The sequence below is a fragment of the Homarus americanus genome, unplaced genomic scaffold (assembly GCF_018991925.1).
Source record: "Homarus americanus isolate GMGI-L3 unplaced genomic scaffold, GMGI_Hamer_2.0 scaffold42391, whole genome shotgun sequence".
Lineage (NCBI taxonomy): Eukaryota > Metazoa > Arthropoda > Malacostraca > Decapoda > Nephropidae > Homarus > Homarus americanus.
The window spans coordinates 213,966-230,420 of record NW_024744462.1 but is presented as its reverse complement, the minus strand read 5'-3'; the positions used below and the strand labels follow the sequence as shown (position 1 = coordinate 230,420).

General features: G+C 39.0%; 1 protein-coding gene across 2 annotated transcripts in view; it reads left to right on the top strand.

Moving 5' to 3' along the window:
• The window catches only part of LOC121877916 (developmental regulatory protein wetA-like), a 28,607-nt gene extending 17,471 nt beyond the window's left edge, over positions 1 to 11,136 (top strand). For both annotated transcript variants that reach the window (XM_042383872.1, XM_042383871.1), the window contains exons 2-3: positions 5,292 to 5,443; positions 6,180 to 11,136. In XM_042383872.1, the coding sequence (XP_042239806.1) occupies positions 5,292 to 5,443; positions 6,180 to 6,401 (374 nt within the window). In that variant the 3' untranslated portion in view covers positions 6,402 to 11,136. The remainder of the gene's footprint in view (positions 1 to 5,291; positions 5,444 to 6,179) is intronic.
• Positions 11,137 to 16,455: the final 5,319 nt, after the last annotated feature.

Genomic DNA, 16,455 nt, shown 5'->3' with positions numbered 1-16,455 from the left:
AAAAAATAGTGTCAACAAATACCACACGTGAACTGCTTTGTGTAGTTAGAACGCATTGTTAACTGGGTACCATAACACAGAGAGTCAGGTTAATGTTGTCAGGTTAGTGGTGTCAGGTTAGTGGTGTCGGGCCAGTAATGTTAGTGGCGTTGGGTTAGTAATGTTAGTGGTGTCAGATTAGTGGTGTTAACGGTGTCAAGTTAATGGTGTCAGCTCAGTAATGTTAGCGGTGTCAGGTCAGTGGTGATAAAGGTGTAAGATCAGCCGTGTCAATAGCGTCAAATGGTGTAGGGTGAGTAGTACCAGTTGAATGGTGCTAGAGGTGTCAGGTCACTTGTGTCAGATCAGTAATATCAGTTCAGTGGTGTCAGAGGTATCAGGTTATTGGTGTCAGATCAGTAATATCAGTTCAGTGGTGTCAGAGGTGTCAGGTTATTGGTGTCACGCCAGTGGTTATCAGAACAGCGGTGTCAATAATGGTAGAGTTGTCTGTCAGTTAAATGGTGTCAGACACACACATTAAGTTATCAGTGTCAAGGTAGTGGTGGTAGTGGTGGTGTCAGTCATGGGTGTCAGATCAGAATCCATTACTTCGGCTAAGGTTAAAGACGCAATTGAGTTCCCTGTAAGCGTGTCAGGTGTGTGTCAGTCAAAAGGCAGGCGGTTGTCCCCTGACTCCGAGTAACAATGAATAAGGAATAAGAGAGATAGGTAGTAGGCAGCTATCAAACAGGGAGGTACTACCGCCTGGGAAGATATTGGCAGCATAATGTGTTGTCTAATGGTAGACCCTGCTGCCATATGGCATCACGAAAATTGTGACCAAGTCCCAGGTTGCTGATCTGACTTTCTGCCTCATTTAAACACAATTGCAGGGTCTCAATTGTCTCTCTTACTATTGACGACACAACATACATATATCGTTTCTCACTATTGATCTTTTTTTTCCATTTTTGTATTTCTTTATGGTTTATTATTATTATTATTATTAATATTATTATTATTATTATTATAATCATTATTATTATTATTATTATTATTATTACATTTTTGCTCCCAGGCCCCGATAACTGAGATAAAGAAAAAGAAGAAGAAACATAAGAAGAAAAAGAAAAGAAAAGAAAAGAAAAGAAAAGAAAAGAAAAGAAAGAAGGAGAAGAAGAAGAAGAAAAAGAAGAAGAAGAAGAAGAAGAACCATATCACAAAAAATAAATAAATCCCCAAATATCCTAACTCTAACGTGATTGGTTAAGAACTCAAGATAACATTCTCCCGAGGCGTTGATTGGCTGAAAGCGCATAACACCTTTAAAAATTCAATTAGTCATTTACAGCACTTAACTACCCAATATACAACATATTTTATTTTTTTTTACATTTACAGATTGTTAAATGTATCTATGGTAAATTATAACTCCAGTCCAAGTTATTTAACATTAACATTAACAATTACGTGAACAGAAAACGACTCCCGTTTTTCTATTGGATAACATCAAGTCTATTTAGTGATAATTTAATTTTTCTTATTAATATTAAGATCGTTTAGTAGTTTTCATAAGATAGTTATCTATTAATTAGTCTTGTGTTGATAGTGAAGCCTGGTTGAATTGGTAGTGAAGCTTGGTTGTGTTGATAGTGAAGCCTGGTTATGTTGATAGTGAAGCTTGGTTGTGTTGATAGTGAAGCCTGGTTATGTTGATAGTGAAGTCTGGTTGTGTTTATAGTGAAGCCTGGTTGAGGTGACAGTGAAGTTTGGTTGTGTTGATAGGGAGCTTGGTTGTGTTGATAGTGAAGCTTGGTTGTGTTGATAGTGAAGCCTGGTTGTGTTGATAGTGAAGCCTGGTTGTGTTGATAGTGAAGTCTGGTTGTGTTGATAGTGAAGCTTGGTTGTGTTGATAGTGAAGCTTGGTTGTGTTGATAGTGAAGCCTGGTTATGTTGATAGTGAAGTCTGGTTGTGTTTATAGTGAAGCCTGGTTGAGGTGACAGTGAAGTTTGGTTGTGTTGATAGTGAAGCTTGGTTGTGTTGATAGTGAAGCTTGGTTGTGTTGATAGTGAAGCCTGGTTGTGTTGATAGTGAAGCCTGGTTGTGTTGATAGTGAAGCCTGGTTGTGTTGATAGTGAAGCCTGGTTGTGTTGATAGTGAAGCCTGGTTGTGTTGATAGTGAAGCTTGGTTGAGGTGATAGTGAAGCTTGGTTGTGTTGATAGTGAAGCCTGGTTGTGTTGATAGTGAAGCTTGGTTGTGTTGATAGTGAAGCTTGGTTGTGTTGATAGTGAAGCTTGGTTGTGTTGATAGTGAAGCCTGGTTGTGTTGATAGTGAAGCTTGGTTGTGTTGATAGTGAAGCTTGGTTGTGTTGATAGTGAAGCTTGGTTGTGTTGATAGTGAAGCTTGGTTGTGTTGATAGTGAAGCCTGGTTGTGTTGATAGTGAAGCCTGGTTGTGTTGATAGTGAAGCCTGGTTGAGTTGATAGTGAAGCTTGGTTGCGTTGTGATGACAGAGTGAAGCCTGGTTGTGTTGACTAGAAGGATCGGTAGATTATACCAGGTGAAGCCTCAGTGAAGCCCTATAGCAGGTGGGTCAGTAAGGGTCATGAAACCTCAGGGCTTTCCGAACAACGCTGATGGTGGTGATGGTGATGATGGTGGTGATGGTGATGATGGTGATGGTGTTAGTTATGATAGTGGTAGTAGTTGTGGTGTTGATGGGACGTAATGATGGGGGTAAAGTGTGATGATGGTGATAGTGGTGAGGCGGAATGGTGGTGAAGGTGGTAGTTGCATAGTGATGGTAGTGTAGTGGTAGTGGTGGGGTAATAGTGGGGGTAATGGTAGTAGTGGTGGGGTGGGTAATGGCATGGGCAGTGGTGTATTAAATAGATCCACTCCCTTCCCATTTTCTGTGATGGTGATGGGAATAAGGGAAGGAAAGGTAATGGATAATTAATCTGATTTTCTCCCTTTTCCTTCTATCTCCTCCCTTTCCCATATATCCCCTAATCCCCCTTTTCACCTCCCCTCTCTATTTGCAATTTGGTGAGAGTGGTAGTGGTGGTAGATATCTCCTTCCCCATTCTCCCTTAATACGCCTCCTCTCTCTCCTCTCCCCCTTAATTCATCTCCCTTTCCCATTTCCCCCTTACCCTTAACCCGTCACCCCTTCTCCCTTTCCTACAAACCGGAAGTGCCACCCTGATCTCTGCCTTGTGACCCACGACTATAGGGCTGCCCTGAAGAAGACTTCCTGGTGTATCCTCATACATACATACATACATACATACATACATACATACATACACCAGAATCGAAAAAACGTACATACGGGTGTTGGTTTCTTCCCACATGAATACACTCGGAATATGAAAAACGTACATACAATGATGTCTGGATCGTAGCATACGCACATAGGCTGAATCGTTGAAACATACACATACACACACACACACACACACACACACACACACACACACACACACATATAATGAAGTTTTTGCACAGGTGCACACACGAAATATATAACACGTACATACATATACCAGTGTCGGGATCATTCTATACGCACACACCTGAATCGTTGAAACGTACACAGCTAGGCGTTGGGGGTCTTTTCGCATGTACAGAGGTCACGGTCGGTGGTGTTAAGCTGTCAATTTTCCACATCCTCAACACTCACACCTGTACACCGCCTCTCACACACACACACACACACACACACACACACACACACACACACACACACACACACACACACACACACACACCAATGTCTTTCTTTTTTTTATCAGGTACCTTCGACGATCTCTCTCTCTCTCTCTCTCTCTCTCTCTCTCTCTCTCTCTCCTCGTGCCTGGGTTACTTCTTAACAACTCCCTCCTCCTCCTAAACGCCCCTCACCGCCGAGTCACTATGTTTAAACAGAGTAATTATGGGCAGGGGGGGGAGGGAGAAAGAGGGGGGAGGGGGGAGTGGGTGGTGGGTGCCACCGGCTGGATAAAATAAGACAGGGGTCCATTCAGTGAGTAGGAATGAATGAATGAAAGAAGGAAAGAGGAAGAACACCCCCTAGGAGGCAAGAAGGGGGAAGAACACCCCCTAGGAGGCAAGAAGGGGGATTTGGGAACAAGATGTAAACAAAAACAAACGTAGCAGGGCTGTTGGGGATCTCTCTCTCTCTCTCTCTCTCTCTCTCTCTCTCTCTCTCTCTCTCTCATTCATTCTCTATCTACTTGTCTCCCTCCTTCTCTCTCTCTCTTTTTTACTCTTCCACTCTCATTTCCTATCTATTTACTTCCTCTCTCACCCTTCTTTCTCCCTCCCTCACCGCTGCAACACCTCTCTTCTCCCGCCACTAAATCCTGTTCTACCATACACGTTTGGTAAACATCACCACCCAACCATAAACTCACTACTGTCACATTCTTTAACTCCTCAGAGGGGTAACCAGGACCATGTGGTGATAGCTCCTCTTAGCCTTGGGTAGTGATGGGAGCTATGAACGCCACTAAATGGTTAAATGATAGTGTCGTAAAATTTTCTGAATGGCGGAGTCTTTTTTTTTTATTTAATGGGTGGGGGTGGGTGTTAAGTCGTGTGGGTATGGGGGAGTTATGATTTAAGGGTAGGGGTTGTTATGTATGTTTGAGTATACAGTAATCTATGAGTTTGAATGGAGACGGAAACTGTGTTTGTGTACTGGAGGTGTGTGTGTGTGTGTGTGTGTGTGTGTGTGTGTGTGTGTGTGTGTGTGTGTGTATGTCTAGTCATGTATGTGTGTGTATACTCATACATATTTATATTATGTGGGTTTCGATATACATTTTGTTTGTATGTACGCAATCTTGTGTACATTTGATATATGCGTGTCAATCCTTCAGGTGTGAGTGCTTGTGAACATCTGTACACACTCTTCAAAGAGGGAAACCACTTCTACCCTGGATGTCCTTGTATGTCTTAGGGATCAGGCCACACACACACACACACACACACACACACCACCTACCTGCTGAGAGAGAGAGGACTTCAATTATTAACTACTCTCACAAATCCTAAATCTTACTTAGACAAATTACTTCCTTGCCTACTTAATTAGGTTATTTAGTTACTTAATACCTACTTATCTTGGTTACTTACATGCTTACTTATTTATTCACTTTAATTAATTAGGAAACTTGTATTATTATTTAGTTATTCACTTATTTATATTATTTAAACACTAAATTACTCGATGTTATTTATATTTTTCTCGTTCAATCACCTGACCTCTGTGTGACCTAACTTGACCTTGTTCTCCGGCAGATGAGTTTGGGTCTTCCGGTGACCTGGGTGAGGGACAACCCACCCCGAAGGTGTTGCCTTTGGTGAAGGAGGGAGGTTACGAGGCCGCCGCCCACCCCGCCCAATATTCACCCACTCAGCCCCTTCCCGACCTCTACCAAGACTCTGCGCAGGTAATACACTTTTTAATATTTTTGTTGTATCACCTGAAAATTAGACCCTCACCTTGTATCACCTGAAAATTAGACCCTCAGCTTATTTCACCTGAAGATCAACCACCCTAATGCTAACCTAGCCCAACCTTGCCTAACCTAATTTAATCTGACCCAACTTTATTCTTGTTTTGATTTCTTGGGTCACTTGAAGATTAGGCACCCCAACTTATTTCACTTGAGCACTAACCATTCTAATGTTAACCTAACTTAACCTAACCCACAATTCGCCTTAGGATGGTTAATCTTCATGTGAAATTAGCAAGAGCGTTTAATCTTCAGTTTATCTCATTTATTTAATAATTTCAAAGTCAATAATAGAATTTAAATTGATAAAAATGTCTTAATAGTTTCTTTTACGCTCTCTATCAATCAATAATATACATATAATTTCATATTTAAATTTCTATAAAATATTCAAACTTATGACTTAATGGTATGTGTGTGTCTGTGTCACTACCTTGAAATATCCACAAACATAAAATACATCGTCTCTGGTGATAATCTCTACTTAAACAATGAAATGATATCGTGTCTTACTCAGTAGAATAATGTCGAGCATCTAGAATTAAGTAACTGAACTGGATGTTTGGTGTGATTAACTTTCCCTCATAAGGTGTAACAGATTCCCTTCAGCATTATGCCCACACCACCACGTCCTCTTGGTCTACACAGAGTAATTCTTTCCTCTCTCCAGGGTGGCGGTGGTGAGTCCTCTCAGGGTTACTCCCAACACCAACCTCACAAGACGACCTCACGAGAGCAACAACATCAGCAACAACATCAACAACAACATCAACAACAATATCAACAGCAACATCAACAACAGCATCAACAGCAGAGGCATCACCAACAGCAACAGCGATATCACCAGATGCAGCAGGATCAGCAACAGGACCCGCTGACGGCCCTTGCCTGAGGCCACACCGACCATGGACCCTCACAGGACACTCACACACACCCCAGATGATCCTTCACCTACAGTTAGGAATGACAGAAGAATTAATCAGCAATACACAATCTTCTCTAAACATGTAGAAGCTAAGTCCAAAAATGAGACAGCCACCGACAGCTTTCTGCCTACCTAGTGATGACCCAATCGCTGGTACAGGCAGATAGGCGACACCAACTTCTACTGTTAATTCTCCATGGCTGCACCAGAGGGACTTGAGGCCATGGTTAAAATCACTGCATGACTGACAGAGCAAAGTTGTTTGGCAATATTTTTCTGATAATTAGTATTTCCTGTGTTTTTATATCAGAGAGTGGAACTTTCCCCCAATTTTACAACGTCAGGTACTCAAGTTGGCACCCCGCAATGTGTGATCTGTTGAGGGTTGATAACATGTATATATGAAGACGAGAAATAACACACCTTATGAAAAGAAAGTTTTGTAATTAAGATATATAAAAAAAACCCACATAAATAGAAAACTTAGATGCTAATGATATATCGTTTGACAAATATAACTTCTTCTTTTTTTTGGCTATTTTTATTGTTAAGCGAGACGTGACCGACGTTCTCAAGGTGTGGTACTTAGTTTTGTCTCTTCACCTGCAGGACAACAGAGGGTCTTCATCAGCCTCCCTCAAACACTCAACAACAACACGATCTCATCAAGCCCCAAAGATTACCACATAAAATATTATCATACTAGCATAATATATATCTTATAGTGCAAATACACACACACACACACACACACACACACACACACACACACACACACACAAACACACACACACACACACACACACACACACACACACACACACACACAGTTTTCACACTATTGGCTCACCGCTTGTTAACCTCTCCACTGGTTTGGGGAGACAATTGCTTGTCTTGTTGCTTGTTTCAGTCTAGGCCGAGTGTTTGTAGGCAGCTACCAATGCAATCACTTACTTTCTGAGGCGTTTGTTTTGGTTTCTGGACATTTATTCTCTCATATCTTGGTGTACTTTGTTTTTGTATATAATGTATACATATATCGCACTTTTTTTTTATCCACAGGTGATTTATATAACTCATTAAGCATCTGACGGACTGATTGAACGTCAGTCCATCGGCATACACGAATCATGCATAATATATACATGTACATAATAAACTACCTATTCCAATATTACTTTAGAGCATAGATAATCAAGACTATATTATATAAGTTTTTTGTCAGATGTAAGGCGAGGCGCTGGTTTTGTGGCGTCACTTTGATGGGGCGAGATGACACAAGCTGTTAGTATATTAGCTAGAGTAAGATGGCGAGAGTCTGTTAGCTTAGACAGCTTGACACACAGTCTATTAGCTGAGACAAGTTGACATAGTCTGTAAGTTGACACAAGTTGAGACAGTCTAGTAGCTAAGATGTTAAGTTTACACATAGTTAACTGAGACAAACTGACACTTTGTTGTGAGACCAGTAGACAAGATCTGTTAGGTCAGACAAACTGCCATAGGCTGTTAGGTGTATAGACCTTACTTAGTTTTTGACGATGGAATTCAGTATCATCTGGGCTACATCTGTTTTATAGTAGTGACGTCACACGTATCCGGAGTCTACTGGATTCCTGCGTCGAAAATTGTAAACAAGGATCTGTAGACGGGAGCCAAGTGATAGGTTATGTCTGAGGACGATGGTTAGGTGGGAGATGTTTTTAATTGTGTTGTCATTGTTAGTTAAGGCGACGGTGACCGGGGAGAAAAGGTCACGAGGCCTTTAAGTTAGGTCAATATAATGAACAAATCATTTAATATAAAATAGAGAGGTCAAGAGTAATTTAAATGTTTCCTCACAAAAGTTCCTACTGCGTTATCAAACAAACACACATAAAAAACGTGACTGTTAACTCCGTGTTGGGAGACCTTAACTGATGTTGGTGAAACTTGTGTCAGGGAGTCAGGACAAAGTATGTCATCTGCGACTTAGTTTAGGAGACTAGCGATGACGTCACTGAAGAGAGTACAGTTTATGATAGGAGTATACGCGACTATGATGCATGTATGTTACGGGTACAGGTGTGAGTCAGAGGAAGCTCAAGGTATAACAGGAAATTTTTTTGTAGTGGTGACCTTCGGGTTTGGTTGATGGGCGAGGTACCTTACCTACACGATTTGTATATTGGTGTGTATAGTTGTACATATACCATTTTTAAATTGCCTATATCCACCTGGAGCGTGGAGACTACACCCACACACCGGGTCACATCACATGAGAGCTTAGTACTATTGTTTATGGTAGTAGGCGAATGAACTACCATGTACTCAGTTATCTCATACAAAATAATAATAAAGTTCATTCGTGAAGTTGTTGATCTGGCTACACAGGTCTGCTGTTGCTAAACACATGATACCTCTGTCTTCGAGGGCAGGAGGTCCTCTCTCTCTGTGTCAGGGCAGGAGGCACTGACATGGTACACCGTTGTGCCTGAGAGAACTACGAGAGGCGAGGCGCACACGTCATTATCACGGGTTCTCCCATTCATTTAAATCGTTGCAAGTCTCCTCGCTAACGTCTTGCTAAAGGTGACTCCACTAGCGACAGCTGAACTCTTCGACGTTAAAGTACGACATTCCTTTATCACGACCAATCTTAAAGTGTTGGATTTTATTCAGTAAAGTTCTTAGGCAACATATTTTCCTAACTTGTGGGGACGCAATATAAGTGGGTCTTACGTTTGTAGACGTCCATCTAACTGCCTGGATATTTGGTTAGCAGGCGAGGTATTTACGTGTCTGAATATCTATCTGGCTATGTACTTATCTGACTGCCTATCTTGCTGGCTTGCTGGTTGCCTGTTTTCCTGCCAGTCCACGAGCAGCACATGAAGCAGCCACAAAAATCTCCAACCAATCCCAGACTAAACAGTACACAACAACACACCTCGAACACTACAGAATGCCTTAGAATTTAGAGGTGACTGACCCGCGCTTCACCCTGTCAGGCGACCAGCAGCAGGCGAGCCCTTATTGAGGCGTCTTGCAGGGGTAAGGTCCAGCTGGCCTCAATTTGACTGGTCTACACCATTCTCTGAAGCATGATCCCGTTGTCTCGCGTCACGGTAGTCGGGGTCGTATTATATCTTCCCTTTCCGTCATATTGATTTTTGCAACGTCAACATCTAATGCGGAACTCTAGGGTTCGCGCGTTACCGCCTGTTCTGTGCGTTCGTCACGGACATGTGTTACTTGTGTCGTCGAGCCACGCCTGTATGCGTTAGCGCATTAGTTATAAGTTAATTTTTACTTGGTAAGTTCGTCGCTTTTGTCATAACATATTAAAATGCATGATGTATGACTCACAAGGTGATATGGGGGGCGGGCTTGTCATGTATCCATTTGTTGACAGAGAGCGCGAGTCATATGCCCAGTTGTTGACAAGAGGCGTCTTTGTCGTGCACCCATTTGTTTATATGTGGCGCCTTGTCATGCAACCATTCACTGACATGGAGCTCCTTGTCATATACCCATTTGTTTACATGGGGCGATTGTTATATGCCCATATGCAGTTTATCGTACCCATTCACAGGCATATCTCCTGCTGACAATCACACTGTCACAGGCTTACACACATTCGTCAAAACTTGTACATTGTCATAACTCCCACCAAGTTACACAGGTGAGCTGTCATAACATCCACCGAGGAACACAGGTGGTCTGTCATAGTCATTAACATAATTTGCATATTCATACTATTAAAGCGAGGGACGATCAGCATAAGAATATAACGTTAACAAAACACGTAAGTTATACACCGCAGGCAATACACAGCATGTCGACCACGTGGCTTTCCAATAAAGGAGTATTACGTCCAGTAATATATAAATAAATATTTAGCCTTAGATAGCTTCTTGAGATAGCTTTTGCGATAGTTGGTCTCCGGGTTTCCACGTGTTATCTCTCTCTCTCTCTCTCTCTCTCTCTTTCTCTCTTGGGATATCTCTTGGTAGCAGATTCTTGAGAAAGACGCCATTGGTTTCAGTTTCGTTATCATACTTCCATGGTCCGAATGTCGCGGCAGGGACGCGGGTTTTACTTTCATGGTCTAACTTTCGCTGTATTAGGTCCACTAGCTGCTCCCACTTTCACCTTCTTCAGTTACTTTTACTTGCGCGGTATTATTCTGGGCAGTTTGTCTCACTTTCGCGGTTTCAGTTCCGTGATGTCTTATTTTTCGCGTTTTTCCCCTTTGCGTTCGTCTCGTTTTCGCGCTCTCTCACCCTAACTCACAACATCGGCTTCTTGTTGTTGTTGTTGCTGCTGTATAATAATAAAAGACAAAAACAAATAAAATTCTCTTCACAAAACAACAGTCGTGGACGCTGGTGCAAAATATCCTATAGACTTATTATATAATCTATAATCATCTCATCTATAATATTCAATAATTTTCTAACTAGCAATTAACAAAAAAGAATAAAAAATCTCACATAAAATATTTCCGTATTGTAATTCCTTCTCGCTACTACTGTTTTATTGTTTAGTAATTAACAAATATTTAATATGAATCAGACCCCCAAAATTATGTAACCCACCCCCCCAAAGAGTACCTCTTAGGGGGGGTGGGAGGGGGAGAGATTCAGAATTTATATAAAACCCCGAAATATTGTAATTTGTCAAAAAATCATAAACATTCAATTGTATATTTACATCAGATCTATACGTGATATTTTGATTTATTAAAAAATGATATCTTGAAAAGTGATAAAGATTAGTATATATTAAGTTGTTTTTTCAGACATACGGTTCACCAACACACACATAGTTATTCACCAACGGTTGAGAGATTCACCTATACCACCTGTCTGACTCACCTACACCTGAGTCACAAACACCTGTATGAGTGTTCATTTTACACACAGCCAGAACTACCTCGCAAACCCCTCGTGTTTTTGTTGTTTTTTTAGTTTTTCTGTTTTCCTGCACGTCAGTAAGTTCTACCCTTCACAGTCGAAAAAAACGCATATTATCAACTTTTGAGCAAGAAAAACATACATACATACACTTGCATACATGCTACTTGACTATGTAATTCCTATGGTGAAATATGTATATACACAGCATTTATGTAACCTATGTACTGGTGAACTATCATCAGTATGTAAGCTACAGAAATACAATGCATATATTTTGGATGTACATACATTATATATTGATGATACGTCACCATTGTGTAATTTATAATAATAATGATGATAATAATAATAATAATAATAATAATAATCTACATATATTTAGAATATCTGTGAATTATGTATTGGTGAAATGTCATCATTATGTAATGTATGATGATAATAATAATAATAATAATAATAATAATAATAATAATAATAATAATAATAATAATAATAATAATAAGAATAATAAAAATAATATTAATGCTAACAACACTACATATATTTAGAATGTATGTAAGTTATGTATTAGTGAAGAACTGTTTTTGAACTGTGAAAATCAAATTCCCAATCAAATTACAATGGTAGTCGAGTTTCTCCGCTTCTTAGTACACGCGTAATGTTGCCGTTGTGGTCAGGTTCACACTGCAGTTGACCATATACAACCTACCAGATTTTAATATTTGTTAAATAAAAGAAATACTCAACCGGTGTCCCTATTATTAACCTAACAACATGGTGGATGGGAGACTTGTCCTGTGTTAGGTTTATTTGTGTATTATGTATCGTAATAGTTCAAAATAACTATAGTTTATGTAATGATATAATGATCTTCGCACTATAATGAACGTTTAGTCTCAATGTCCAAAAGAAATTATTTACAATCTGATTTTATTTTTTTACGTCGTACAATTTTATTTGTCTTGAGTTTCGAACCTTTGAGAATTATCTCTTAAAAAGTCATCTGAAAAATAAAAAATAAATAGATTTAAATAGTACAATATATAGCAACAACATCAATACCTTCAGAGGGATACGATAGTTTCAGGTTAAGTTTTTAGAATTACGAATTTAAGTCCATAATTATGAAGGCAGCCAATGGTCTGTGTAGGAACTTTGTCTAAGTGTATTTTGAAACCCAGTACTGTTGTTGATGCCGCGGGTTGGGGTGGTAGACGGTTCCATAGGTCTACCAGCCTCTGTGTGAAGAAGAATTTCCTTATGATCTTTTAGAACAGGCATGAATTGTTGGTATAAAAACTTTAATGGAGCAGAGGGTTATATGTTTTTCGTTTCCTAGACTAGTGTACAGCATACCTAACCATGCTACGCGCTTAATGACTTTCGTTGTTGAACCGTAGTAATGACAACAACAACCCACTGGAAATTCTTTGACTGAGTATTAAATACAACCAAATATAATAATAATAATAATAATAATAATAATAATAATAATAATAATAATAATAATAATAATAATAATAATAATAATAATAATAATAATAATAATAATAATAATAATAATAATAATAATAATAATAATAATAAATAATAATAATAATGATAATAATAATCATTCAAAGAATAAGGATGGTTTACTAACTAGATACACTCGGACAGGGACGGTGTGAAATGACGTATAGAGACCTGGGGGGGAGGGGGGGGGGGGCTCTATACGCCATTTCACACCGCCACTGTACAACAGACGGCTAATGGGTTAATGGCGTCCTAGGTGATACTCTGTATAAAACATGACTCAGACTAAAAATGCCTGCATTCTGAGATCAAAACTAACTTCTATTCTAAGTCATTAGCCAGCTCATTCACGTAATTACCTGGGATGTAAACAAACACGGTGGTGCCACATCCTTTCAAACACTCAAGCTTTTTTTGCACGTGGAGTGCGGAGGACTGTACCTAGACAGTGCAGATACAGTATACAACAGTTGTAAACAATACAGGGGCGGATCCAGGAGGGTTCTGGGGGTCCGGAAACCCTTTTTCATCAGAAAATTCCAATACTTTTTCTTTAATGCAGTATTGTACTCAGGCATTTTTGTATAGTAGAAAATAATTACCATTGATCTCAGAATATCTCCTAATAACAAGTGCACATGGCCTTAAGATGCCAATGATATTCCTCAGATTTCCAAAAAAATTCTGGGTGGGCTCGCTGTGCTCGCCATGTTCTTCCACCTACAACTTCTTGGGCACCCCCCCCCCCTTTGACATTCCTGGATCCGCCCCTGATAATAAGGCAATTTGACCCAGAATGTCCGACAAAGCTGTCAGTGATCTGTGACCAGGAGGCTGCTTGATTCATTTAATCATAGTAATGAATTAATTATGTTGTTACATCAATTACAGCGGTTTCAAATGCCCCCAAAGGCTTCACAGAACAGTTAGGCACAGTACTGGGAGGAGTTAGAAGTTAAACATGAATATCCACCTTTATTTTAATTGACTTATAAAGGCTCCTGGTATTCTTTTAAATGATTCTATTAGAATAGTATAGAAAATACTGGTTACACGAGTTTTTCGTTTACATAATAACTGTTTATATTTTTTTACCTAAGTTACCCAAGTAAAATTCTCTTTAGTATTACTATCATAGAAAACGTATGTCTTTTAATTGTAAACTATTTTATTGTACTTCTCACCCATTTATTCTATTACTATTTACACGGGCTCATCCTGATACCTAAATATATATTAAAAAGAATAAACAAAATAAAATAGCCTTAATAGCTTTAATAGCCACATCTCAAGGATAGAGTTCCTATTGTGTATGTCATAGAAATATGCTAACATGCCGTATAGGTCAGGTAACATAATTATTACTTCTCTATCATGGTGTTTGGTGAAAAAATTATAAATAAAAAAACTGTGCAAGAAAAACTTTACTTTACGTTATATATTAAAGATGTGATGTGGTCCCTCAAAACGCCTGAATTCTCAGTCCATTAGATATCTATGTCAGCTCGAGTATCCAGGTACACTGAGGGCCATAGGACTAACAACCCTTCAGACAAGGCACAATAGGGCAGATCTCATTGAAACATTAAGAATCCTGAAAGCGGATGGAAAACGTGAACCCGGGCCATTTCTGTGTCATGTCACACGCCACCAATAAACTCGCCAAGTTATCATGCAGAACGAACATGAGGAAAATCTTCTTCACACAGAGGCTGGGAAACACTTATACATCTTCATTATATACTACGCCGCCTGAGAGCCTACAGTGCTGAGACATACATAACCAAATCAATACAGATGACTCTTCTTACAGTACTAAAGAAACACAACAAAATCCCATTAAAGATTATGTTTGAATTTCATAAAATATTTGAAATTTCATGTTGGTAGTGAGCGATCTGTTGTGAGTGGTTGGTGTCCAGGGGATTGTTTTTCTTGATAAATGTTAACAAAATTTTATTACACGTGATGTATTTAACCGAAAAAATAAAACTCCGGTTGAACAGGATTCATTACCGATAAAGATTTCGACACACAATTTTCACACCTTCGTCTAGATTTTAGAATATAAATTAAGTTAAATTTAAGTTAGTTAGATGTCTTAGATAAACAATTTAAGTACAACAGTCAACAATACAACTACTATTTACTTTAGAGAAAACGGTTCCTCTCCATACAAGTTGTCAAAGAAAACGATGCCATTTAATATATAGTCATGGGTAACTGTAACTAATCCATGCATTCTGAACACTACTTAGTCTTTATTTCTTACAAATCAAACAATAAAAAAAACTGCAAATTATCTGAGTATTGAGTATATTACTAGAAGCTAGTTGCCCTACAGTACAATAATTAACCCCTTACAGGCCAGTGCCGCAGATAGGTATGTTATTCTGGGTAACGCCAAACGATTTTATTCAGGTGAGAAAAGCCTCTGCCCTCTAAATTATTAAAGATATTACCAGTTCCTCCTCTCAATTTAGGTTATTATAAAACATCTTCAGTCCCAACCAGACAGCAGAGACTAAAGTTAGAGGAGTTATCAGTACAGAATAGAGAAAGACTTCATGTGTCTGTAGTAAGGGTTGTGTTTAACTCTCGGAATAACCTGCCAGAGAACGTTGTGACAGCGCCGTGTTTGAGTTCCTTTAACACTAGACATGGCCAACACTGGAATATGTTCAGGACTTGTCAACAGTGTGTAACAGAGAACTTCCTGACGGCCCTACCGACTAATACGCTGACAGGTGGCGAAGGTGTTCAAGTAAAGTAACTGTCATCTGATGTTCCTAAATCTTGGACTTGCTCAGGTGTGATTCTTTATACAATAAATATCATTCATCACTTAATATTTTCAACATTTTCTTATAATACAAATGCTACAAAGACTGTATAAACCTAACCTAACCAAACCCAACAAAACTTAACCTAACATTAACACTTAAGATCACGGTAGCTTCATACTTCACCTAACTCTCTCAAGCCACATATTTGCCTCCTCATTATTTCCTATTAACTTTATATTTTCCCTTCATAAAACTCTTATTTAATCTTAGCTATGTATCTAACCTCCAATTTCTGTTACTTTTCAATTTTATCAAATGTTTAGCATTCTGTTAATCATAAAGTAAAGGCTTCAAAGGCTTCAATATTATACTCTACCTAAACTATATGAAGCCTCTAATTCAACTCGATCTAATTCTTCTCTTATATCATACTTCCCATTATATCATGTTATATCTAATCTTTATAATCACCGGTTAAAAATCTATTAAAGATTCCATTTGGTCGTCATATCATGTCGCTAATCTTTGGTACACTACTAATCCATAGGTAAAAAAACAACAACATATATTTCAGTATACTTCAACCTTATCAAACCTCAAATTCAATCTCCCTTCCCTGTAATCCTCACTAAAATTATACTCCGTCATATAATAGTTAATCTTTACTATGCCATTAATCCCAGGACAAAGTTATATATCCATTGAATTATATATTAACACGCCCTGGACCCACCCTAATGCTATGACACACACACAACAGCCCCTCCTAATACCCACGTTTAATCCAATAATTCGGTTTTTATGACAACAATCACGTGG